The 26930-nt window shown below is 35.5% G+C and overlaps 1 protein-coding gene across 3 annotated transcripts in view; it reads right to left on the reverse strand.

The window, feature by feature from the left end:
* The window catches only part of LUC7L (LUC7 like), a 61246-nt gene that overhangs the window by 22918 nt on the left and 11398 nt on the right, over nucleotides 1-26930 (reverse strand). For 2 of the 3 annotated variants that reach the window (XM_051968629.1, XM_051968638.1), the window contains exons 2-4: nucleotides 24333-24764; nucleotides 21688-21782; nucleotides 9770-9868 (exon numbers count right to left, since the gene is read on the reverse strand). In XM_051968629.1, the coding sequence (XP_051824589.1) occupies nucleotides 9770-9868; nucleotides 21688-21782; nucleotides 24333-24393 (255 nt within the window). In that variant the 5' untranslated portion in view covers nucleotides 24394-24764. Of the gene's footprint in view, nucleotides 1-9769; nucleotides 9869-21687; nucleotides 21783-22788; nucleotides 22860-24332; nucleotides 24765-26930 lie in introns of those variants that run through there. The other variant, XM_051968644.1, reaches the window with a different exon arrangement.

Raw genomic sequence — 26930 nt, forward strand, 5'->3', positions numbered from 1 at the left:
CAAAGAAGCAGGCCAATTCTTCATGGGAAACAGGGGTAAAAGAGGAGAAAAAGGGCAGAAGGCGTTTGGGTGATAGTTGAGAGGGGAGACAGAGGTCTAGATGAATGGACCGATTTTTTTTTTTTTCAGTAAAATATGAGATAAAGTTCTCAGCTGAAAGGAAGGAGAAGAGTCAAAGACATGAGGGATGAAAAGGTCTGGGAAAAGTGCTATGGTAAAAGGATTGCCTGGCAGGAGCAAAGGCTCAGGTAAAGTCATAGAAGGTCAATGTTAGTGGACCCAATCAGCATTTTTTTTGCAATCTTCTCCAGCTTTATTTAGCAGCATGCACAAAGGAAGAAAATAATGGCCAGGTAGAGGCTGAGGTCTGGCTGGTAAAGATCAATATATGGGGGCAAGAGACTAAAGAAGACAAGAGAGTTTGGTTCACCAAGGGATCAAGATGGAGAAGGGAAGAAAATATAATCAATGCAGAGATGATTGCCTGGAAGTAAACTGTGATTTAGTGGGATTGAAGATCATTGTGTGGATGAAGAACTGTGTACGATCAGAAAATGCAATTTCAGAATTCATGAAGAGGGAAGTGATGCATTTGTAGGAGAATGGCAAAATCAAGGCTATGTGTGATTAAGGTAGAGTGGAGATCATGGGAACTAAGTAAAATGAGGAATCAAGGTTAGTATGTGTGAAGGAATACAGTATGAACTCATTGAGAAGGGGGAGCATCCTAAAGGTTGGTGGATAAAAAGCTACCAAAAATTTGATTGGGTGGTATTGGGATTGCATGAACCTGAAAGAATGAGAACCAAAGAATGGTTAAGGTGACACAAATGTGCTTTATTGAATAATTACTTAAGCAAAACTGGTGAAATGCAATGACAGAATTAAGAAATATCTGTTCATTCATTTTGCATTAAACACAAGGGGAACATTGTTATTTTATTTTTGAAGTTTACATCACGAGGCTGATTTTCAGAAAAGTGTGGAAAGTCTTAAATGAACTGATGCTGAGTGAAGTAAGCAGAAACAGGAGAACATTGTAGAAAGAAACAGCAAGGTTAGGTGATGATTAGCTACGTAACTTCTCAGCAATGCAGTGATCCAGGAAAATTCCAATAGATGTGTGATAAAAAGTGCCATCCATATCCAGAGAGAGAACTATGGAAACTGAATGGATTGAAACATAGTAACTTCATCATTTTTGTTTCTTTGTTTTTTTCTTCTCATGTTTTTTTTCCCTTTTGGACTTATACAACATGACAAATATGGAAATGTTTAGAAGGATTGTACACATTTAATTTATATCTAATTGCTTGCTATTTTAGGAAAGAGGAGAAAAAATTTGGAACAAATGTTAAAGAAATGAATGTTGAAAACTTTTTACACATATTTGGAAAAATAAAATATTGAGAAAACAAATGATTTACATTGTTTTGTATGAAAAAATAGGCTTACTATCAGACAATAAGCATTTATTAAGTCTCTACTATGTGTCAGGTCCTGTGCTAAATAACAGAAACAAAAGTGAAAGAGCCCCTAATCCAAAGTAGTTTACGTTGAGTAAAGAGCATCCATGTACACCTCGTGTGTGTGTATGTGTGTGTGAGAGAGAGAGAGAGAGAAGAGAGTGAGGGAGGAAGAAAAAAGGGAGAGAGAGTGGAGGGGGAGATTTAGAAAACAGATTCAAAATAATTTGAGAAAAATACTAGCAATTGGGGGAAGGAGGAAGACAGGATCAGGAAAGGTTTTCAAGTAGAATAAAATTCTTCAACTGAATCTTAAAAGAAAATTAGGAATTTAAGAGGAGCTAACAGGAAAACCCCTGGAGTTTATTAAATACTGGAATGATATAGTCAGATCTTTTCCCAAGACAACTGTTGGAAATATGCAAGAAAATGTAAATAATCCTTAATATATAAATTGCATGATAATTCTTCTAACAATTCCCAAAAGGCAGAAACAAATTCATGCATTATCTGTAGCATAAAGTTGAAAATTAGAACAATATAACAGAACTTTGTTTAACATTACTAGCACTAACTTCAAGAAAATCAATCAACAAATATTTATTTACCAGAACACACTATGAATAACTGGGGAACAAAATGTAACCATAAAAAGTAACAACTTGCTTTCATTTGCTTAAAATACTCAAGAATTTAACAGAAGTGTTACCAGAAAGAGGAAAAAAAACAACAAAAAATTTGCAAGTCAATGTTTGAGAATATTTATGGAAAATTAATTTCCTATTTGAAATATGAGCTTGACACCTGATGAAAACAATTAAATTCCTATTTGAAATGTGAGCTTGACACCTAATGAAAACAAAAGAAGTAATATTATTGTTTTCCTTACATTAGAGAAAGTATGTGTCTTTTTATTTGTCTAGGATTTATCATATGAGAAGTAGAGGCATTTGTGGTTTCTATGTGAAAATTTCTATCAACTAAATGTCCCAGAATATTTTTTGCAAGGACACAAGGAGGGGGAAAAAAAAAAAAAAAAAAAAAAAGCACTACATAAATAGCTATATCCCAAGAAAGGACTGAGGAAACTGCAATTTTGTTTCTGCAGAAGAATTTACAATTCCTAAAAGTTAGCCCCGGGCAGGAGAGGGGGGGGAAATCAAATAACATAGTTGATAGGTATGAAACATTAAGACTTTTCTTTCATGCAGACGCATTATTTTAAGATCAAACTGGGCAGCCAAAAACTCCTCCCCCCCCCAAAAAAAAAAAAAAATCAAAGACTCAAGGAAAAATACTTTTTTTTTTCAAATCAGAAAAGGGATTCAATGTAACTGTAGATAATTTCATGTGATGTCAATTTTCTCATTCCTTTATCATTAAGAGTAACCCCCAGCAGGAGGTTTTAAAAAAGGATATACTCCTTTACTGACTCTCCCCTCTTTCAAAGACCGAATTATGGCATAAACCTCTGAATTTTGGGTTTCTGGTTTTTTTTTTAATTTTTGCTGAGGCAATTGAGGTTAAGTGACTTGCCCAGGGTCACACAGCTAAGAAGTGTTAAGTGTCTGAGGCCACATTTGAACTCAAGTCCTCCTGACTTCAGGGCTGATGCTCTATCCACTAGATCACCTAGCTGCCCCTGAGTTTTTGTTTTGTTTTTTAAAGTTATCAACTATCCTGATGTTTGAGAAAATACAGGAGCAGTAAATCTTCTTAATAATACAAGGACCACAAAAACATCAAAAAATTTATGAAATTTTATAATGTAGACTGTAATTCAGAATCAAAATACTGAATCGTCTTTGATAATTCATATTATCAACACATCTGGAATGGGATGACATTGGGGGAGGGGGAGAGGGAGGTGTCTTGAAAGTATATACTGATTAAGTCCAAAGAAATGATTATTCCGTATCCTGAGAAATTATGTATACTAATTGTCCAAGACCTGATATGTTAATGAAGAATGAATGCGGAATAACCTAAGATGAAGATGTCTTTTAACTAGTGGTATAATTTAACTAAAGACAAGTGGGTTAGAATACTGCAATTTTATTGTATAGCAAGCAAATGTCTCTCTCCTTTAAATACATTCAGTTAGACAGGATATTCTCTCCTTTAAATACATTCAGTTAGACAGGATATTCAGATAAGGTAGAGCTGAAAGGTCTTGGGTTTCATTAAGTTCATGCTACTGATGAGGAAAATGAGGATGCAAAAGGTTAAGTAAAGGTAAAACAGGAGGTAATAGTATAAAGTGAGAGCTGGGATTTAAAACTAAGTCAAAGAATCACAGACCTCATAGTACTACTTGTCCAATCCGTAGCTGAACAAAAATCCACTCTACAACATACCTGACAAGTGGTCATCCAGCCTTTGCTTGAAGACCTCCAGTGACAGGAAACCCACTACCTCCTGCAGCCCATTGCACTTTTTCAACAGCTATAATTGTTAGAAGTTAAATTAGAAAACGATAATCTCAAAGGTCTCCTGCAGCTCTCATTATGTCCACCTTACTTGTCAAGTCATTATGAAGTAAACAATCTCTAATTCAACAGGTTAATCCTGGATATCTGGGGACTGTTTTTGCTAGTCTGTGAATAAATGAGAAGGTGAAGACTGAGTTAATCCAATATTTTAGTTTCTTATGTTGACCTTTCTGAAACAGTTTGTATGAAGAAAACACATGACATAAAAACAAAAGGCATCAAAACAACTAACTTTTTTAAAAAAGGACCAATTTAACACACAAGTGGTCAAAAGTTTTTAACAATCAGTTCAAAAGGATTTCAAACTATTACCAGTAACAGAATTGCAAATCAGAAGTCTGGTTTTTACTGTCACACCCAGTAACCTGGCAATGACAAAAAGATGGGATATCAATATTGGGTGGTGAGGGGAAACACTGGTACAAAGTTACTATGAAGTGGTCCAATGACTGAGTGTTGCTTTTGTAATTGTGAATAAAAATTTAACATGTCTATACATTTTGACCCAGAGATCCCACTACACAAAGAGATCCAAAACAAACAGCCCTATAAACATTAAAACATTTAGCAGAATTTTTTAAAAAGAAACAAAAACAAAGTAGATACTTATTGTTCAGGGAATAGCTAAACAAATAGTGGGACACAAATGTAATGGAATATGTAGATACTCATTGTTCAGAGAATAAACAAATCATGGGGCACAAATGTAATGGAATATTAAAATGCCTTAAGAAACAACTGAAACAAGGAATACAGAGGATGGACACATATATGAACAAGTACAGTCTAAAATAAAACCAAACAAGTAAAAAACATACACAACAATATAAGTATACAAAACAACAAGAACAATTATATATTAGTCCTGAAGAGATAAGAAAATACACCTCATTCTCTTCTTAGCCAACGTCAGGGACTATGAATACTATTTGATGATATGTTTATTAACTGATAGCTGATACTCCCTCTTTTTTTATTCTGTTACAGGAATGGTTCTCTGGGTAAGGGAGGAGTGATATTTTAAAATGCAGTTAATGTAGATGCCATTAACAGATTGAAAAAAAAAAATTTTATATTTGTGAAGCACCAAACTGTCCCTCACTCCAAAGAGTTGAATGATAGTGCTGGTAACTTTCCATTCGATGGATTCAAAGAAAATACTTATTTCTATATGCAAATTGGATTCCATTAGCCTATAATTACCTAAAAAGATTTCCCAATTTCTTTTAAAGTAGCTAAACATCCCACCCACATTTGTACTACCTCAAATGGGATTACAAAAAGGCTTACAAAAATAAATTCAAAAAACTTTAGAACTAGAAAATATCTTAAGAGAGCTATCCAGTATCTTCATTTTATAGAGAAAGAGGCCCAGCTTCTCAAGACTAATCTAAAGGTTTTAAAGTGGCCAATGTACTCCAGCATTTCATTAAGTATATCCTCTTTCTTCTTATAACATGGATGACTAGGTAATCCTCATATATATACATAAATGCATTTACTCCTCTCTTATGTAACCAAGTAAAAAAAAACTACGTGATTCCCCTCTCACAATGCAGATCATTAGACATTTGACCAGGAGTTAAAATTTACAAGAGACATGGGCAATCTATAAGCTTTATAATACCTCATTTCTAAGATGTAACCTATAACTTCTGAGCTTCTGATGAATGTCAGAAAGATTCACATATGAATTACTGAATATAATTTAAATTCAATTACTGATTTAAAAAGAAAAAAAAACACTTGTAGTTTATACAAGTGCAATATTTGAATCTTTAAAAACATACTTATTACTAGTTACTCAATAGTAAAATATTTTTTTCATTTCCTCAAGTTTTAGTATTGTTAACTTTTTCTAAAAATCTATATTTAATGAAGTTAATTTAAGACTTAAAGCCTAAGACTCTATATAAATTCTTACTATATTTCATCTTACTGAATCTAATAGCTTGCCAAAATCTTTTTTAATCAGAATTCATGCAGTACATTATCACTTCCAGTGTTACATGGCCTGTAAATTTGATTAACAGGTGATATCAAATCACTGATAAAAATCAGCATAGAGCAACACTGGTTGCTACAGATCTTCCAAGGCAACATCAAACCACGAAGGATGTTTGGTCAATCAGATCTGAACCCTACTTATACTATATTACCTAATCTATTATCTTTCTTCATGTCTTACCTAGTCCACTTTTCTTTTTCACAAAAAAAATAGCATGAGACCTTAACAAATACTTTGTTAAAATTGAAGTTTCTTATTTTCATATCATTCTAGTAAGTCTTTAAAAAAAAAAAAAATTATGATCTGCTCCTAATAAAGCTATTCTGGTTCTTTCTAACTGCCACTTCCTTTTCTACATAATATTCATTAACCACAGAAATTGAGATGTTTTCCTTTTTCCATTATTACAACGCCTCTCTCATCTTTGATGACCAGTTCTTTCAGTAGGCTAGACTGTACATAGTTCACATGGACCAGACGGTCTTCAATACGTCAACTTGAGCTTGGCTCTCTAATAACTTCAGAATTATCTACTGGCTATTTCTGTCCTATCCTTTGTAATCTAAAAATCATCCCTATTGGCAGAGAAAACAAAAGTAGCAAAAGGGGTGAGTAATCTTACATTCTTACCAATCACCTCTACCATTGTAACACACCTGATCTGAGTCAGGGTTCCATCCTCTCTGTGATTTTCCTGTTTTTCTCTCAAACTTTTTATTGTCTTTAGCTTTTCTTACCAGACTAGAATTCATTAACAATGGGGTTACTTGCACACTTTTATTGCTTTTGTATTTGTATACCATTATGTGTCCTTATTTCTATATTCTGTACTTATCATCCACAGAGTGAAGGCCATCAGTTGGGGAATGGCTAAATAAGTTAGGATAAGAGTGTTATGGAACACTTAAGAAACAATCAGCAGGCTGATTTCAGAAAGGCCTGGAGAGACTTAGATAAACTTAAGCTAAGTGAAGTGAGGAGAACCAAGAGAACATTGTACATAGCAACAAGAAGACCATGTTATTATGATCAACTCATGGATTTGGCTTTTTTCAGCAATGAGGTGATACTGGCCAATTCTAACAGAATTGTGATAGAGAGTCATCTGCATTAAGAAAGGGAACTGTCAAGACAATGTGGATCACAACATATTTTCATTTTTTGTTGTTTGCTTGTGTTATTCTCTCATTTTTTCCCCCTTTTTGATCTGATTTTTCTTGGCAGCATGATAAATTCAGAAATATATTTAGAAGAAATTACACATTTAACCTATATTGGATTACTTGTATAGAGAAGGAGAAAAATTTGGAACACAAGGTTTTGCAAGAGTGAATGCTTAAAATTATATTTGCATGTATTTTGAAAATAAAAGTCTATTATAATAAAATTAAGTAAAAGGACTCGGTCTATTTTCTCTATAACCTTTTATCTTCTCTCTAAAATTCTAGGGTAAATGTTGTAATTTGTGTAGCTTTTCTTTCCTTCTTAATCACAAATTCTAAAATGCAATCATCACTTTCTTTTAAGACTTCTAACACTGCAATCCAAGCAAGATCCCCAGAATGAATAAAGGACTCATTTCACTTTATCATTATCCAATGAATAAGTGACCACCTGCAGAGAGACAGCAGTTCTGGTGGACTACCAGGCACTCACTACTAGTGAAGCAAGGCAGTGACAGTGCCCTGGTCACCAGTATTCCTTGCATGCCCCACCAGGAAATCAATCAATAAGCATTTATTAAATATCTGTGTGACAGGAACTCTTTTAGACCCAGAGAAAGAAAAAAAAACAATTCCTTGAACTAAAACAACTTACATTCTGTAATGGGAGAAAAAAATGCAAATATAGCCAGAATAAATAAAAATAAGGTAATTTAGGGAGAGTACATTAGAAAAGTGATCTTGTAGGAGATGGTACTTAAGCTGAGTTGTGAAGTAAACAAGAATTCTACAACTCAGGTCAGCATGGAATACATTCCAAGCATGAACAATAACTATTAAAAGGTATAGACGAGAGAGATTAAATATATTGTCTGAGGAATAGCAAAAGAAAGTCAGGACAATAAGCCTAAATAAAAATAAACCTAAAAAGCTAAGGTGGTTGGTGTCAATTGATAAGAGTTTTAAATGTCAATTTTTATGAGATCCTAAAAAGAATTTTTTTTGAAAAACATACTCAAACCTGTGCTTTAGGAAAATTAGTTTCTCAGCCATGTGGAGTATAGATTCAATAAGAAAGACCACATAAGAAGTCAGTAGAATAGCTCAGGGGAGAGGACCAAAAACCAGGATGATGGCTATGTGAACCAAGAGGAGAGAGATATGAGAGAAGATGTGGAAGTAGAAACTCAAATAAACCTGGGATGATCAGATATAAAAGAGTGAGGAGTCAACAAGTCAACTTCTCCAATACACAATCCTCGGAGATGGGAAAGATGGACTAAAGAGTTTCAAAATAAAGAAAGCACAGTAATGCTTACGTCCTGCAGTACAAAAGTATGTACTGCACGAATCTTCACTTCTCATAGTACACATGTACTTATATAAAAAGTATTAAGTTTCATAGGGATAAAAATATTTCATTGCTAAGTTTCTTATGGTATTATTTGATGACACGTCTCAATTTTTCTGGGTCTTAATTTGTCATCTGTAAACTAAAAAGGGATTTGAGGGGGTAGACTAGATGGTCTCTGAGGTCTATTCCACTCTAGAACTAGTATGAAATAAAAGTACAACATCCTTCCAATTCTAAATATACAAATCTAAGAATTTTTTTAAAAATAAATTCTTCATTTACAAATTGATTTATAATTTTAAGAGATATATTTTCAAATTGCCTTTTGTTAGAATCACCTAAATAAAAGCACCTCGTGACTATCATTTCTCATGTATCTAAGTCTTCAGGTTTCAACTTGTATCAGGTTTTAGGGGGGAAAAATTATTTTTTTCTAGCTTTATTCTCCTTTTCAGAAGTCACAAGAAAATTTAAAAATTAAATACATCAGTCTTCTAAAGTGTGTTGACATTTTGGTCTAGTTATTAGATTAAAAATCTGTTATATAATTTGTATATTTCTAATACGTGTGTGTATGCATATATGTACTATATACAAAATCAAATGACTGAACATTTTATGATTATATAAAAATTAAGTACAATTTAGCTATAAATTTGACAGTAAAAAAAAACAAATGTCCCAATCTTCTCTTCCTAATTCTCCAAATCACTATTTCCTTTAAAATCTTCAAATAAAATAATATATAATTCCAGTTTTCTCTTTTAAAACTTCATTTTTCCTCAAATTTTGATAACACATGAACTTACAGCTCTCTAAATTGCTACTTAAATCTCTTTTTTGATCCCTGCCTCCAATTTAATCTTTTATTAAGTTCTCACAGTAGCTCAGTACTTCTCTTATGGTTTTATAAATCTGACTTTCCCCTCTGTCCTAGTCATTTTCCAATGACAGTTTCTTTACCAGTTATTGTTCATGTATGTGACGAAAAGGAGGAATGGAAAATGGCATGAATCTATGTGCAGACACATAGTAAAAATGTAATTTTAAACAAATTCTGAACTACATAAAACTTAAAAGATTTTTTCTCCATAACATCCAGTTCCCATACCATCTATTGAAATCCCAATATTTCCAGTCCATTACATTCCAGCATGTCTGAATGTATGTGGGAAGAATACGTCAGGAGAGCAACTTCAGCAACAAGCTATAAAAAAAAAAATGTCAAGCTCGGAATTTAAGTACTCACAATGGGATTGGATTAATTTATACAAAATAAGACTTACGTCCAGTTCAAAAAACAGTTCTCTCTCTTTACTTGCTATCTCATAATCTGCTCGAAGGGCCAAGTCATGAATTTTTGTACATTCTCCTAAATCCATGCGCTGTGTAGAGAGAAAAAAAAAAGGCAACATGTATCAATGCATGAAATTTTACCTGTTACAAAAAGCAACTAAAAAAGGTTGGCATATTTCATTATTCATTTGATTCATCAAGGCTTTCAAATTCCCAAGCCAACTTTAGAAAATTAAGAAAAAGCTTTTTTTCAATACTCCAAACTATATGAAGTTTTACAAATATTACATTAACAGCTACGGAGGGCCAAATTGCTATTAGTCTCCCGTTATTAAGGAATTATGACAAGGAAAAAATACTACATACTCTAATTAGCTTACCTTTGCCAATTTTATACTGCCATCTGTCATATCAAATTCATTCTGTTATCCGCCAAATGGTTAGTGCATTTGACCCATTCAAAAAACTCATATTAGGAAGTAGTTGATTAAAAGCAATGAATAACCAAAGGATTCCAACATTAGCAAAGCCCTCAGAAGATCCACTTCAACTATAAACCAAGGCAACAATCAATTTATGACATCCCTGCCAAGTGATCAACCAGCCTCTCCCTAAAGAGCTCATAATAGATTAACACGGCCCCATTCCGTTTTCAGATATCTCTTGTTATTAGCAAGTTTTCTCTTCTCTTTCTCTAAATTTGCCTTACATATTCCATGAGGCCAAACTAAACATGTCTATAAAACAGATTAGTTAAGATGAACAATTTGATCAACTTTTTAAGTTTTTATACAGATAAACAAAGACAATATTTTAAGTTAGTCCTAAAGCCTCCTAATTACAACCATTACTACTGATGATACTAAATGAAGAATGTACAGAGAGACAGAGAGGGAAGAAGAGGTAAACAGGCAAAGGTAGAAGCAAAACAGATAAGGAGATTTATTTAGGTTTATATGGAGTTTTTATGTATCTAAAAGAGATACAGACAGCTATATCAACTTGGGTCTCCAAAACTCTGGATCTAGAAAACTGTTGAATATTTTGTGAATTATTCCTAACATGTGCAAGCTACCAAACTTATGAGGAAATAGCTGGAACTGCTGTGGTCAAAATTCCTTCCCTCTAATACTGATATTTCCCCAAATCATTCATCCGAGTTTGAGCATTCAGTCTCTGGTCTCTCTATACTTTTGGTGAAACAGACAACTGAAATGACCTTGACAAACAAAAAACATACCAAAAAAGCCAACTTCTTATTTCCATTTAATTCTACCTATATGTCTAGTCTTGAACTTCAGAGTTCTTGTAACTACTGTTTAAAGGGCTAACTGGAGAAACTACCTTATCTCTTCTAATAATCATGAATGAAGATCTCAGCAGTCATCTATTCCAATTTGCCAAAAGACACATAGATAAAAGTGATAGAGCTGATATTCAATTCCAGGTAAAGAGGGGTTAAGTGGATCAAGTGCTATCCTATCCAGTTAAGTTGGTTTAAGTTCCAACTCTGTTCAACCATGGATCACTTTTAAGACTTTCTAATCTTTAGTTTCCTCTTGGATGGAATGGAGATAATACCAGTAAAACTAACTTTTATAAAGGTTATTGTGAAGTTAAAAATAGAAGGAGGTATGTAAATTATGAACTTTAAAATATATAAAACAGCACCGTTTACACAGTACACAATCTCTATGGTATTTGCCTTTAGCGGCACTATTTTAAAGAGGCTTTTCCTCTCTCTTCTTTTGCCATAAAAAAAAAAAAAAAAAAAAAACAAGTCTCCCCTCCTCCCCCACCCAAAAAAAAGCCAAATTTATCTCCTGATAATGATCTAGTTCCCTCTCCATGGGGAGTGATTAAAAAAAAAAAAAAAAAAAAAGACAACATTTAAGCAAAACTGATTGACAAATCAATGACATCTCTGTACATTCATAATTCCTTCCTCTTTGTAATGAGAGGAAGGTCTGGTATTTCTTTCTCTTTTCTGGAACCACTATTATTTACTGTAGATAAGTTTCAGTTTTTTCATGATTAGCAGAAATTTTGATTTCAGCAGAATCTTGGAGTTATCTGTATATTTAATAGGAAAATAAAGTACAAGTGAGAGGGAAGTAGAGGTGGGAAAGAATAATACTTCAACCAGCTTGGAAATCAAGCAGTTAAAAATTTCCAGGTTTTAAAATTAACCTGCTAGGGACTGTCTCTTCTTCCATTCTTGCACAAAAATCTCAATGCTATCAAGCTCCATATGGATTCTTCTATGTGCTATTGTCAAAAAGGAAAAAGTGCGAGATCAATTAATTATGGGCAAATACAAAACTGTCTTTGATTAAAGCTTATATTCTATCTATAATGGCAACATATCTAGATATAAATAATTTAAGAGAAAGGTTCTAGCAGCTTGTAGAGAGAGGAAAGTAGATCAGGCAAAGACTTTGTGAAGATGGTGCTTTGAAGGAAAAAAGGAAGCTTAAAAAAAAAAAAGTTTTTCAATCATGGGGAACAGCCAGTAGAAAGGTATGAGGGGGCCAATTTGACTGAACCACAGAAGATATAAAGAGAAGTAATATATATAGGCTGGAGATATAGTTTTGATGCCAGATTTAAAGGATTTTAAATGCCAAAGACAGTTTATATTTGATCCTAAATTAGGAAGCAACTAGAGTTTGAGCAGAAGAATTTACAAAGGGTGACCTCAGCTTCAAGAAAATAACTCAGGCAACTATATGGGAAGGTGATTTATTAGAGAACAACTTTAGATAGAAAGGCCAACTAGAAAGCCAATGCAATAGTTCAAGGGGCTACTGTGGTGGCTGTGGTTGAAAAGAGATGAGAAATGTGAAGGGAAAATTAGCAACTGATTGGAAAGTAAAGAGTCAAGCAAGTCAAGTTCAAGGATAGCAGAAAATCAACAAGAGATGGTTTGGGGATAAAAATGAGTTCTATTTTGAACATGCTGAATTTGAGATGCCTATAAGACATTCACTTTGAATTGTCCCTTAGGTGATATAATGCTTTTTTTTTTTTTTTTCGAAGCAGAGGAGAGATTGGGGCTAGATATATGGGTCTGAGAATCACCCATAGAGAAGATAATTTGACCCATGGGCACTGACAAGATCACAGAGAAAATGTATAAAGAGCTCAAGAAAAAGCCTTTAAGTAAACCAATTGTCAAGACAGATGGACAACAAAGACTGAAAAAGAGCAGCTCAGGCGAATCAGCAACATAGGGCAGCATGACACCAGGATAACATACCCAGGGATTGACAGTGTGGCCAGTAACTTTTACAAAGTACTTTAAAGTACTTTAAGGTTTGTAGAGCACTTAGAAACATCATTTCATTTTATCCTTTCAACAATCCTGTAAGGGAGTTACTATTATTACCTATTTTACAGATGAGGAAACTGAAGCATATCAAAGATTAAGTAATTTGTCTATGGTAAAACAGCTAGTAAGTATCTGAAGCTGAATGCCCTACAGGCAGATCAAAAAGGATAATGACTGAAATATGGGTATTGGAGCTGTGTCATGTGAATGACATCCAATGCTACATTGTAGGTCAGGTGCTTTTTCTAGGAATCTCAATGTCTAAGAGGAAAAGAGAGAAAAATAGCTTGATGGAATGGTAGCGTCTAATGAAGAGTTTTTCAGGACTGAGGTGAGCTATAAGCAGCAGGAAAGGAAACAAAGGATAAGGAAGATAAGAAAAGACTGAATGGGCAGTGACATAATTGTGGGGGCAATTTCCCAGAAGAGAAGGGGTAGAATCAAAGGCACACATCTAAGAGGTGATCTTGGTGGGAAGGGCCACCTCTTCAGAGACAAAAGAAGACAAGATTATGTAAAGAATCATTAGTTGTATAACATTCTCACTCTTTTTGTTGTTGTTCACTTGGATTTTGTTTTCTTAATCATTTTCTTTCCTTTTTGATCTGGTTTTTCGTATGCAGCAAGATAACTGTATAAATATGTTTACATATATTGGATTTAACATATATTTTAACATGTATAACATTGGATTGCTTGCCATCTAGGAGACCGGGGGGGGGGGGGGAAGAGGGGGAAGGAAGGAAAAATTTGGAACACAAAGCTATGCAGGGGTCAATGTTGAAAAATTATCCATGCATATATTTTGAAAATAAAAAGCTTTTAATAAAAAATTTAAAAAAGAATCATTAGTTGTACAGAAGAGAAAAACAGGGAGCTAGTTGTAAATGGCCTATATTTTTCAGGAATGTATTAGTCAAGATCCTTAATTGAGAGAAAAGGAGGGAGAGTATGGAAAACTTGAGGAGAAATCTGAAGAACCACTGCAATTACTCAGCTACAGTGAGGGCCCAGTCAAGACCATATATATCTAATGGCCCTAGCATAACTTTTTCCAGTTCCATTTCACAATATGTGAGCAGCAGATGGTGGGAGTTTTCCAGAGTTAGAGTTGGGTAAGGCATGACTTGACAAAGAGAAGGAGAGAAGGGGTTTGAGACATCAGAGCAGGACCAAGTTAACTCTAAAGTTTAGACTAAAAAGAAACAAAGTGAAGGCCAAGTAAGATCGATGGCCCAAAGCACATTCAAGTTCAAAAATCATTTTATAAATCTGACTTTTTTCATGCTTACTGTTAGCACTGAGAGGGCCTGAGAGATCATTGAATTCAACTGCCTCATTTTTATCAGAGGAAAATTCATCCCAGATTAAATCCTTTATCTAATCACACAGCACAGCAGTAAGAGAACAGAGAACAAAATGACTTTCCTTAGTCCAGATTCAATATATCCCAACTCTGCTACTAGGTTATGCTCTACCAAGTTCTAACAACTAGGGCCTTAAATGAGCTATAATGACTAAATTCCCTACTCTGCACTTCAGTTGGCCTTGGTAATTGAATTCTCATCTCATTCCCTTGTGCCCAAATCCCTGCCTTAATACCTTGCTTTATACTGTATCCCACTTTCTTTTTTTTTTTTTAATTTAAATTTTATTTTATTTAATAATAACTTTGTATTGACAGAATCCATGCCAGGGTAATTTTTTACAACATTATCCCTTGCACTCGCTTGTTTCGTTTTTTCCCCTCCTTCCCTCCACCCCCCCCCAAGATGGCAAGCAGTCCTATATATGTTAAGTATGTTGCAGTATATCCTAGATATAATACATATTTGCAGAACCGAACAGTTCTCCTGTTGCACAGGGAGAATTTATCCCACTTTCTATAACACTGAAGTTCTGTTTTGCTATCTCATTAGTTCTCAGGGATTAGAACCTTGACTAAACACAGTTTTAGTAACTTAGTTCCCCATTACCTATGACCCTAAAATTCAGAAACTTGATGTTATCTGCTCCTGTGATCCAAATCACCTGAGCAGTTCCTAATTGTGTCATTGATCCAACTGATTCCACTCCTCATTTCCCACAATCTCATGTAGTATGCTTTCATACGTGATGGAAATACCAAATGTCAGTCAGAAATCAGTGAAAATAAAAATGTAATTTTTTTCACCAGGCAAATTCATGATCCCCTACCCCTCTTCTCATAGCATCTATAGACTCTAAGATAAGAACTTCTGCTTTAAAGTCTTTCCCACAATTCCCTAAGTAAGAAGAATAATTCAAGAAGTATAACATACAAGTTTGGGGGCTGTCTACTTTAGTAGGATACACTTTCACAATGCTGATATAAAGTAAGCTTTCAAATAATTTCCTCTACTCAGTACTACTTAGAGTATAAAATGAAGACTATGCATCAATTTAAAGCTTTCTCTTTACAACAATATTCTACATTCATTTAATATGCTATATAGCTTATTGCTATTTATTATAAAAGAGACAATTTGTATACTATCCTAGTATTTTTGGACCATATCTTAACTAAGAGTGTTACTGAGAATTTTTCCAAACTCAAATTCATTCAGCTACGTGTCCTCCCTTATTCCTTCAATCAGGCAAGTCTTCCGAGCTTTTTTGGTCAGATTCCTTTGGCAGTCTGATGAAGTTTATGAATCTCTTCTCAGAATGTTTTAATGAATAAAAGACTTTATCAAAATATAATATCATTTCATTCATGTCCTCCCCCCCTCCCCGGAGGTATGGATACCAGGTTAAGAATTCCAGGTTTAGAAGGGAGTTAATAAACCCACGACTACTTTAAAGTTTATAAAAATCAAAGTATATGTTCATGGTAGAATATGCAAAACTGGACACTGCTTTACAAACATTAGTAATCAATAATTGTTAGTTATTTTAAACCAATATTTGATATAATGAAATCTATCTAGGAAGGGAAACTCTGAAATAGGTAGTTTTAGGACAAATAAAAAAGGAAGTACTTCCTTACAGAAAATAACAAAGACGGAAGAAACAGGGAAACCTTTAATCTAAGACGTCAGGACACCAAGGACCCCACTCCCCCTCAATGGTTGTAGTGAGAAAAGTGCTTTGTAAACTATAAAGTTATGAAAATGTGAGCTTTTAGGACACTATTACAGGGAAAACTAAAACTGTTGAAGATATATTCTAAATTTTGCTAACAACATCACAAAAGGCAAGTTCTCCCACAATGTCCCATGACCTAGTGCCTCAACAATTCTAACATTTAAATTAAAATTACTTCTGCACATATATACCAAATTCTTATCACAGAGAACAGTAAAACAAAATTATGTATATTAGAGGAAATTTAAATATAAGAACAACAATAATACTGGGAATTCCATTAAGTTGCAGCCAAGTCTGATTTCCTAGGCTGACAAATTTCCCTTTAATGTATAGTTTTCACTCTGAAATAAAGAACATATAAGTGAGAAGCCATTTAATTATAACACTAAGTCAGAAGTGAATATTGCTTTTTAAACAGGAATATCAAGCATTGTTGTTTGCAAAGAATAAGTAATGTACACTCACAAGGAATATAAGTTCAAGTTAGGAAGTTAAAAATTTAAAAATATCAGCAACTGTACAAATTCCAGACCAGAAAACTCAAAAGAACTATTCCAAGAAACCCTTGACAGAATAAAACTTACTCAATGGACTACTGTCATCATATCGTTTCTTTTGCCCCCAAAAGGGGCATTTGAAAACTACTTCAATGACACCAATAGTAGTTATTAGCGGATACTTTTACCCTTTTGCAACATTATCCATGCTTCTAAGTTGAGTAAATTAGATAAAATTAGCTAATCTAACATTACTATAACTAAGAGCATTCTAACCTGGATCACTACTTTTGTCATAGAATTACAATCCTAACAGCAGCTTCTGTTTCTAAAGTGTTTTCCTCACATCCACATCTTAAAGAAGAATAACCCTATTTTATTGTTAAGAAAATAGTTTTAGTGAGGCTATCTTAGCCAAGATAATTCAACTAGCAAGTAGCAGATCATGACCAGAGAACCAGGAGTTTTTTTTTTTCCCTCTCCCAAAGGGCAAAAGGAATTATAATCAAGTTCTCAAAGCAGTTTTGCTCACCACTCCATTCCCTTGTGTCTAGCCTGAAATTACCAAAAACAAGTATACTGATTCTTTCAATAATTTACTCTATTAAATTCCATTCAAAATTCGGTTCTCACTTTTCAACTTCATAGCCAATTTCATTTCCTTAAAATATGAACCCTAAGAAGAGAACTCTCCACTATTCCACCCCATAATCTCTGTGCATTAGGAAATTCTTTCCAAAGTTTTATTCCCTAGTTAGAGACACACTACCAAAGTAAAGAGTATTAAAGAAGTCAGGAAAAACTAGAAACCTATAGTAGACACCTTAAGCATTGAAGAATGCTAGAACTATAAAAAAGACTTAAATTATTATAAAAAGGAACTTAAATTATTAACCTTATTATGTCATAGACTTCTCTGGTAGTCTGATAAAGCCTATGAACCACTTCTCAGAATAATGTTTTTAAATGTACAAATTACTTAGTATTAGACATGTTAAAATGATTATCAAAACATTAAAAATAAAGATAAAAGTTTAGAACCCCTAATCTTAAACTATACTTGGAGGGCTAGGACTCAAAATAGTACACTTTTTCCTAAATGATTTTAGCTTATTACCTTACTAGGAACTTTTTCCTATATTTTTCTAAGTGGCCTATACTTACCTCAACACCAGAACTATTTGAAGTTAACCAAAAGATGTTTAATTATTATGTAGTACTTAATAAAGTATTACTACAAATGGAAACTTAAAATTAACCTCACAATAAATATGTATTCTAAATTTGAAAAATGTCACAGTGCTCAAGAAGAATACGATTTCAATAATTACTTAAAAAAAAAAAAAAGATTGAAATGGTTCCTTTTCAGCTTCTTCCATGCACAATTCTAGGATAGAATCCTGGATCGTTCCCACTACTGCTTTCCTATCAGAATATTTATGAATGGTGAAAATTATGATCATTACTGAGTAACAAAAGACTGATATATAAATAGCTGTAGCATTATCAAATATCCTATTCAAACTGTAGCTACAAGCTATGTTAATCAAGTTACCAACTTTTATAATACCAAAGATGAAACTAACAGTGTTTTTCTCCTGGCTCTCCAAGTAATAAAAGACAAAGTATAATTCATCAGAAAAAATCCTCTCTGAGAACATGAACATCATCCTTTAATACTTTTAAGCACCTTTATAGCTTTGTTATTCTCCACCAATACAGAATTGCAACTATTCTATAATTTAGCAGATGGTCTTCAGGAATTAAACTGTGGCTTAAAAATTCATCACCCTGCAGCTAACCTGGTTATAAATGTTTCTGAATTTAGCTAAGTGTTTTCTACTTTGATACAGGGAATAGTAACTCAATGAGATGGTCCTCAGATGAAAGACATACAATTCATCCATTAATAATACCCATTTCTAATGATGCTATGTTAAGTACTATGTAGAATTAAACCTTTTCTCTTCTAGTGGTGAGGTAAATATAGGACACATGAGAAAATAAAAGACAGTTTATCATAAAATAATAGTTGGTATTGTATGAGTCAGAAGCATTTCTAGCTACATCAGATTTGCAAATATTTCTATTATAATGGCAAAGCCTTTAAAAATCTAGGTTCATGCTCAATGCCAAAATAAGCCCTTTAGTGAATGTATGCTATCCAATCTTCAAAACTATTAATAGAAGAAACACTACATCTAAGAAAACCATGAAATTTCTAGAATTCACTAGTACTTGTGGAACTCTTATGAAAGGCCTTGCTTTTAGGGATAGTAAAAAAAAATTTAAAAACCTCCAGCCCTCAAGAAATTTACACTACATTTCTTGTCTATCCCTACAATAATGTATATGTGAAATAAATCCAAACTACCCTCTAGTTAATAGGAGGGGGCATCATTCCCTAGATTAAATTCTTGGGCTACACAGAGAGGTTTTTTTTTAAAGGTTTAATGATCAGATATTGGAGATTTAGAATAAGAGTAGACTGAGGTTAGGATAACCTGGGGTTCCAGGACTGCCTATGCCTGATTATGTCACTTACCTTCTTTCCCCAATATATCTCTAGCTCTCTCCCTAATCACTCTTTACCTAAAATTTAGTTGCTTGTTACCCCTCACTTTAATTCAGTAACATCCAAAGAGATTTTCCTGTTTTTGTCTTCTCCAATCCAGTTTTTTAATTAGTATATTTTTAAACACATGTAAAGTTTTCAACATTAATTTTTGTAAAACTTTGTGTTCTAAATTCCAGCATTCCATTCTCCATCCCCCAGCCCCCTGTTCCCATACCTACACTTTTCCTCTCCCCAAGATAAGCAATCTGATATAGTTAATATAGGTTAAGTATGTGCAATCCTTTTATTTTCATATATGCCATCATGTGCAAAAGGGAAAAAATGAGGAAGAAAACAAAAAGGTAAAATATTATGCCTTTGATTCATAGTCTCCAGAGTTTTCTCTCTACATGCATGCAATTTAGTCTTTATATCAAAGTTTATTACTCAGATCCTTCAATGGATTCTCATGGCCGAACAAAATAAGGTATAAACTCTCTATCTTTTGAGGCTAATACATTTTGGCTTCAATTTTCTTTTGCAGACTTATCTTATTAGTATAAGTATGTCCCTTTATGTTCTTCTGCATTTAAGCAACTGTCCCTGTTTCCATTGTCCTTTCATGCCTATTTGTTTTTTAATTTAATCAATCAACAAACATTCATTTCTTTTTGTTTGGGGGAGTCAGAGGGGCGAAATACTTTGTGGTTAGTTTCTTTTGATGACTGGTAACCCTTCCTCCTAGAAGAGGAAGTAGGCACCTAGGAAGAAGCTCACTAGAAGATCTTGCTCTGATTGATGGATTAGCCCACCTGTTGAAAGCCCCCCATCTCACCTCCCCAGGAGAAGTACTCAAAGACCATCATCTGGACTTCCTCACTATCAGGGTCCAGCAAGCAATTATTTAAGTGCTTTGTTGTTCTTTAGTCGTCCTCTCTGACCCTTCCCTAATCAAACAGACTTGTTGAAGATTTTAGCTTAAAAAGGCTAAGGTGAACCCTTGCATCCAGGGCCATCTCCAGTCATCTTGATCTATATCTGGCCATTGGACCCAATGGCTCTTGCCCAGCCTTCCCTCACATAAATACAATTCACTTGTATGTCATGGCAAGACCGTCTTCATTCCTACCAGCAAAATTATGCCTTTTTAATCTTAGTCTTTTTAATCCTTAGAAATTACTAAACAAAAGTGGCACAAGTGTGCCGTTTTTGTTTCCATTTTAAATCTGTATTTCAGTATCTCAAAGATATTTCCTGGGATTATGTTAATGTTTACAACCAGCTTTCAAAAAACAATGTAAGCAGAATTCATTAATCCATATAACATTTTCACCATCACTTTTAACTCTAGACAATAACAAATCAATCAAGTTCTGACTGCAGAAGTTGCCAATTTATATTCATACAGAAAATTTAACAATTAACTCTCAAGAGCCAGTATGAATTGACTCCCAAAATACTTCTGCTCTGTTGCTCTCTCCTATCAATATGGCTTATAATGTATCCCTCTAAAAGTTTTCATGAGTTTCTCTGGCTGAAAAAAATTAAATTACTTGCTAATTAATCTAATGACAAGAATCTCTTCCATTAGCCAAGCTGGCTAGTTAGTCCCCAGCTTACAGACCTCTCTAAATCCTAGATTTATTGTTATGGCCTACCAGAGATGGCCTCTCATTAACAATCTTCAAGAAACTTGAGCCAACTTCACAGGAGACACGAGGGTCAGACTTTAATGGGAAAAATTAAAAGCAAAATAAAATAGGAAGCAGCTCAGTAGTACAAAGACTGGTCCTGGTGTCAGGAGAACCTAACTTCAAATCCCATCTCAGACACTAACTAGTTGTGTGACCCTGGGCAAGTTACTTAACCTGGATTGTCTCCAAAAATAAATAAATGAGACAAAAATTAAGCGTAAAATTGAAGAAAAATCCATTTTGACTGACTTTCACAGAATGCTTTTCTAAAATAGTTACACGATTAAAAAAAAAAATTAAGCTGTAACACATATTGGCTCAAAAAGGAAAAGAAAGAAAAAAGAAAAAGAAAAGAAAGTCATCAACCTAAATTATTCAACACTGATAAGTGCTAAGAGTCACAGAGGGTCTACAAAACAGATCAATCTGCTTGCCTAAAATAGTGGCAGTTAATATACAAATCATATGGTTATTTCAGGAAATAACAATATCATCTTACTACTCAATATGACTAGCTTTCTGAAATCTATTAATTTTATAGTAGTAAGGTATACAAATAGTCCTATTATACTCAAAGACATCTTTCTTAAGGTTTTATACATATAATTTTAAGGGCACCAGAAAATTTCTACTAAGCTAATTAAAATTAAGCATCAGCTGCACAGCTTCTCCTAAGAAAGCAATTCTTTAAGACTTTAACATACTATTAGATATCACGTACCGTTCCAGCCAGAATGTCATGAGGACAGCAATCCAGGAGATGACTCTTGCAGACACGATCATCTGTAAACTTCACCCTCTGTCTGGTTTCGTCTCCTGAAATTCATGTTTGTTTTTAAATAAGACAGTATTATCATATTAACCATGCATGGGTATCTGCTGCAACAATTCACCTGGATTTTCGGACTATCAATTTTGTGTACTCCCCATCAAATTCACTGAAAAACAGGGTCTAGAAACATAATTGGAAATTGGACTCCTGATGTATTTATGGGCTTCTTAAGTACATCACAACAGAATATGGGATCTTACCAAAAGAGATTTGACCTACCCATTATGTAAAATAATAGTCAAATGACCACAATTAAATGGTTTAACAAATATCAAGTTTACCTGGACCCTCCTCAAGGAGAGCAGCTAGGGATGGTGATACCAAAACCTATGTTTCTCAGTGGGCCATGAATCAAAAATATGACACTTACACCTCCTAATTTCCACCAGCAACAGGTATTTATTCATCTATTTTCTTGATGTGGACAACTGAGTAGGCAGTGTTTTTTGTCCAGAGTCCAGGAAAAGTATCCAAACTTCATTGTAGAACCCTTTAATCTGGGTATCTCCCTAGTTCCCTTTTTCCCACCCTTACAAATATTTTAGCATTTGGGAGTCACTTTTAACAAGACAATATGAGAAAGGCAGAAAGAAACTAGGTTAGTCAATACACACTGCGAGCTCCAACACATACTGTACCCATCTGCATTCTTCAAGACCTCAGCTGCAGAATTTTATGCCCGCTGTTGAAAAGTTTTAAAGGAAAAGTTTTCTTGCCCACACCTGCAGTAAGGAAGTCAGGGGAATGATACATAAAAGTAAAGGCAAAGTGGCAATGGAATGTGACAATTTTAAAGCTAATCTGTGTATATGACACAGATCTGTGTAATACTAAAGTAGGACTATATTTTAGGATTTGCAAGCATCCAGGATTAATGTAGTGTCTTTTTTATTGAAAATGTTTTCTTTCTAAACTACACTTTTAAAGTTACTTGTGAAAAAAGCAAACACTTTTTTGTTATAACAGCTTTAAAAATTGGTTGTGACTCACGGCTCGATGAACATGAGGCTTTTCTGCAACTCCCTTGCAGATTGATGTAGGCAGGCAAAGATACACTGAACCTTTATAAATAAAATAGAGGGGCCACAATTGTTCAGTTTGTATGAAATAAAAATATGGGAAGCAATTCAAAAGCAACTCAATATACAAAGAAAGCTAAAAAGCACTTATTCATCTATGAAATAAAGTGCAAAGAATCTGCACAGCCCTGAAAATGTGCCAGTGTGAATTTACAACTTCATTATTTCGGTAGAAAAGAAAACACAAACCACAACTGGAATATAATTTTGTTGTTTTTTTTTTTGTTTGTTTGTTTGTCTGTTTTGCAAAGGATGCAACAGCTTTTCTTCCTGAGACAATTAAAATTTCTCTTTCCTAGCTATAGTACAAACCTACCTATGTCTGTAAGGAGTTTAGACTAAACACTGGGTTTCTCATGTGAAGGCTTAAGGTGGTGATAAAGTCACTTTGCACAAACCCCCATATTAGAAAAGCCGACCTTACAATTTCTCGTAACGAAATAAAATAAAAATGGCACTTAGACATATTATAAATATATTAGGTTCCCTCTCTGATAGAACTTCTTTCCAGAGGAAGCCAGGAAAACACTGCCACATGGTCTGAAAATCATACTGTCTGTGATCAAGAAACTCAGGCACTTCGCTAAATTCCTTAATTTTTTCCTAGGGTGGCTATTTCTAGGCCAACAAGCAAAGGGTATGGGTGCAGGAGAGGAGGAAATAAAAGTCGGCCCTGGGGCAAAGAAAAGACGATCAAAAGCGGACTATATCAGCTAGTTAGCATTGGGGGTGGGGGTGAGGGGGTTTGTAAACCACCAAATATAGATACAAATCAGTTACTCTGAGCCGGCAACTGACACCCTCTAAGTTTCGCTCAGGGGGGAAGGGAGGGCCAGAAGCCACGAAGAAAGATTCAAATTTCAGGAGGGCAAAAAGAACCGCCAGAGCCTCCAGTGGAAGGATGTGCGTGGAGGGAGCCAGCGCCCCGCGGCCTCTCAGTCTGAGTGGAAAGAAAGGGAATAAGCCACAAAAAGACCCAAGCTGGGCCTCCACAGGCTGAGGAGGGAGTGCGGATGCATGCGTGCCGGGAGATGGGGAGAGAATGCGGTAAGGAAGCTGCCCGAGTACCCGAGGCATCGGCCTCCAGGAGGCAGGATCCGGGCGGAGACAAAGGGGCCCAGGTCCTGGGCCTCCGAGAAAGGCCAGCCGACGCAGGGAGGCCAGAGGCTGCGGCACAAAAGGCCCGGGCGCCTCGCCGGGGCGGGCGGGGGAGACAAGAGAGGAAGCCCGGGTCACCTGGGGCGCACGCGCAGGGCCGAACAGGCCAACTTTCCCCTCCTCCCCCTTACCCCATCTCCCCCCGCTTTCTCTCCTTCACCCCCTCCACCTCCAGGTTCGGGCCGACCGAGCCGGCCAGGCCTTACCACCTCCTTTCCCCCCCAACCCCCACCTCCGCTCCCCGCCATCACCGCCCGCCATTCCCAGCCGCGGGCTTCTCGGCCGCTCCCTACTCACCGTCCCGGGCCGTGCCCATAAGCTGATCCAGCAGGGCCCGCATCTGCGCCTGGGCCGACATAGTTGGCTGAGGCGGGTAGGGAGAGGGAGAGAAAGAGCCGCTAGAGACCTAGCCGGAGGTTCTTCTCACGGCGCCAGCGGTAGTGGCGGCCTTCGGCTGCTGCGAGTTCTAGACGGGTCGTGTCGGCCTCGAGAGCTCTCCTTCTCTCCTACTCTCTCCTTCCCTGCCGCGAAGGATGTTGGGAGGAAGTGCGTATGCCCTGAGAAACAAAGGCTTCTGGGTGTTGTAGTCCGGTTGAGATGGGATTAATAGATTCCCGCCCTGGTTTTCACCTAGTGATGGTTAGGAGAGAGTACTCAATTTCTTTGACGCAAATTCAAACTCTGATGTCTTGAGGGGGCCAGTTTGCTTGTCATGGTATTACACTCTACCTAAAAGGGTTTAAAAAAATAAAAGAATCAGTTCAATTTTGAGGGCCTACTATGTGCCCATCAGTTCCACAGCATATTGTGGTTATAAAGACAAATTTGTAACAGTAACTAGTCCTAGAGGAGTTAGCACTTTTCCAAAAGGGAATAACTGTGCACAAACTGATAAGTAACAATTGGAAGTAATCAGGAAAGAAAAGAGCTCTGGAGCTCAGTCTTGCTGGGGGCTAGGAGAAAGAGTGCTGCAGACAGGGACGACAAATAGCCTGTGCAAGGTCATGGAGATAGTAGAAGGGATGTGTTGTTAGGGAAACTTTCTACAAGTAGGGTAGTTTGGCTGCTATAGAGAGAGTGCATGAAGGAGATTGTTTTAATAAAAAAAAAAAAAGAAAGAAAGAAAATAGCATTTACATAAGGTTAGCAAAAAAAAAAAAAAAAAAAAAAAGAGCAACAGAAGTTTGCTAAGGGTGAAATAGAAAATAGCATTTATTAAGCACCTACTTTGTGAGCCAGGTACTCTGCTTGGTGCTTTTACAGCTGTTACTTTATTTCAACCCTATAACAACCCTGTGAAGTAGGTGCTATTTTCATACCAATTTTCTCATCATCTAGACTAAGGATCTCTACCCACTCATCTGCAAAGTCTGAGTAGAACACAATGAGTTTTCCCAGTTAAGTAAGGTCTGAACTAGGTGGAGAGGAGCAAGTTAAATCTAATCTTAGTCTCAGTATCAGCCCTATTCTTTAGAGGCTGATTTGATCTAGTAGAGAATGAGGTAGTGGGAAGGGAAAAAAATCCTGTATCTCTGCAATATTAACAATTGGTTATTTAATAATCATTTCTCTCAATATCAAATAGAGTGTCAACTCTGGTAACAAAAGAGCAAAGGGTCTTAGAGGTTTTGCAACTACTGTTTACTACAAAAATATCAAAGAGCTCACATGGGTTAAAAGCAAAAAACTTTCCTTATTCCATTTGCGAGAGAGAAATTAGACAAGTGTTGGGAGCCTCCTCTACTAAACCAGAGGAAGTAAGACTTTAACCTTGTTTTATATATTTGTGGCTAGATAAAGAATCAAGGAGTAGCAACAGTGGTGAGACACAACAGCAACAGTGAAACAAGGTTGTCTAGTGGCAAAAAGTCCATTTGTAGCAGGGCTTCATTTCCAGATCTTATGGTGCTTGCCCCAAGCTAAGGGACCATCAGTTCTGTGCCTTAGTTGCAGCGAAGTTCATTTAGGACAAGGACTGTTGTTTTGCCAAGCTTAGGACACAGCTTTCTTGCTGGGCCTTAACTCTGGAAAATAGGAAATCTAAAAAGAGAGATCATGATAAGACATTAGTATTTTATTTAAGAGGTGCCTCTGAGTTTCCTTAGCAGTCAGTTAACAAGCATTTATTAAATGCTGATTCTGTGCCCAGCACTGTGCTCTGAGATTATAACAAAAAAAACAGTCCTTATTCTCATGGAGTTTATAGGCTAATAGAAGATACAACCTACAACAAAGATATTGAGGGGATAAGTTGGAGATGATCATAGAGAAAGACACTGAGATTGAGGTTAAATGGAAAAATTCTTCCTATAGAAGGTGAGTCAACAGAAGAGTGACATTGTTAGACCAACAATTTAGGAATATCAATTTAGCAGCAGTGTGGAGGTGAAAATGGAAAATATAGAGAATAAATGAAAGAAGATCCATTAGGAAGCTATTGCATTAGTCCAGTTGAGAAAAAAGTGCTTTGCAATTGTTATGTTAATTGAACTTCACAACAACTCTGGGAAATATTATGCTAGTATGATCCCCATTTGCAGATGAGAAAATTGAGGCAGACAGAGGCAAGGTGACTTGCCCAGAGTCAGACAATTGGCAAGTGTCTCAGGCCAGAATTGGGCTCATGTCTTTCTACCAAGCCCAGTGCTTTATCCACTGTATGCCTGCAACTAGGTAAATAGATGAAGGCTAGAAATATGGGAATTATAAGCAGAGATTTATTAAGGGTTTTCCTATATGTCCAACACTACTAGGCATTTTAAATGGAATACCTGTCCCTGACCTGAAAAAATTATAGTGTAGTAAAGAAAACAGAACCAAAGTATAAGAAACAAATTTTTTTCTGATAAATTTCAGACATAAATGAGCCAACTTAATAAGGGTCACAATTAAGAG

This window comes from Antechinus flavipes, chromosome 1, assembly GCF_016432865.1.
Source record: "Antechinus flavipes isolate AdamAnt ecotype Samford, QLD, Australia chromosome 1, AdamAnt_v2, whole genome shotgun sequence".
Lineage (NCBI taxonomy): Eukaryota > Metazoa > Chordata > Mammalia > Dasyuromorphia > Dasyuridae > Antechinus > Antechinus flavipes.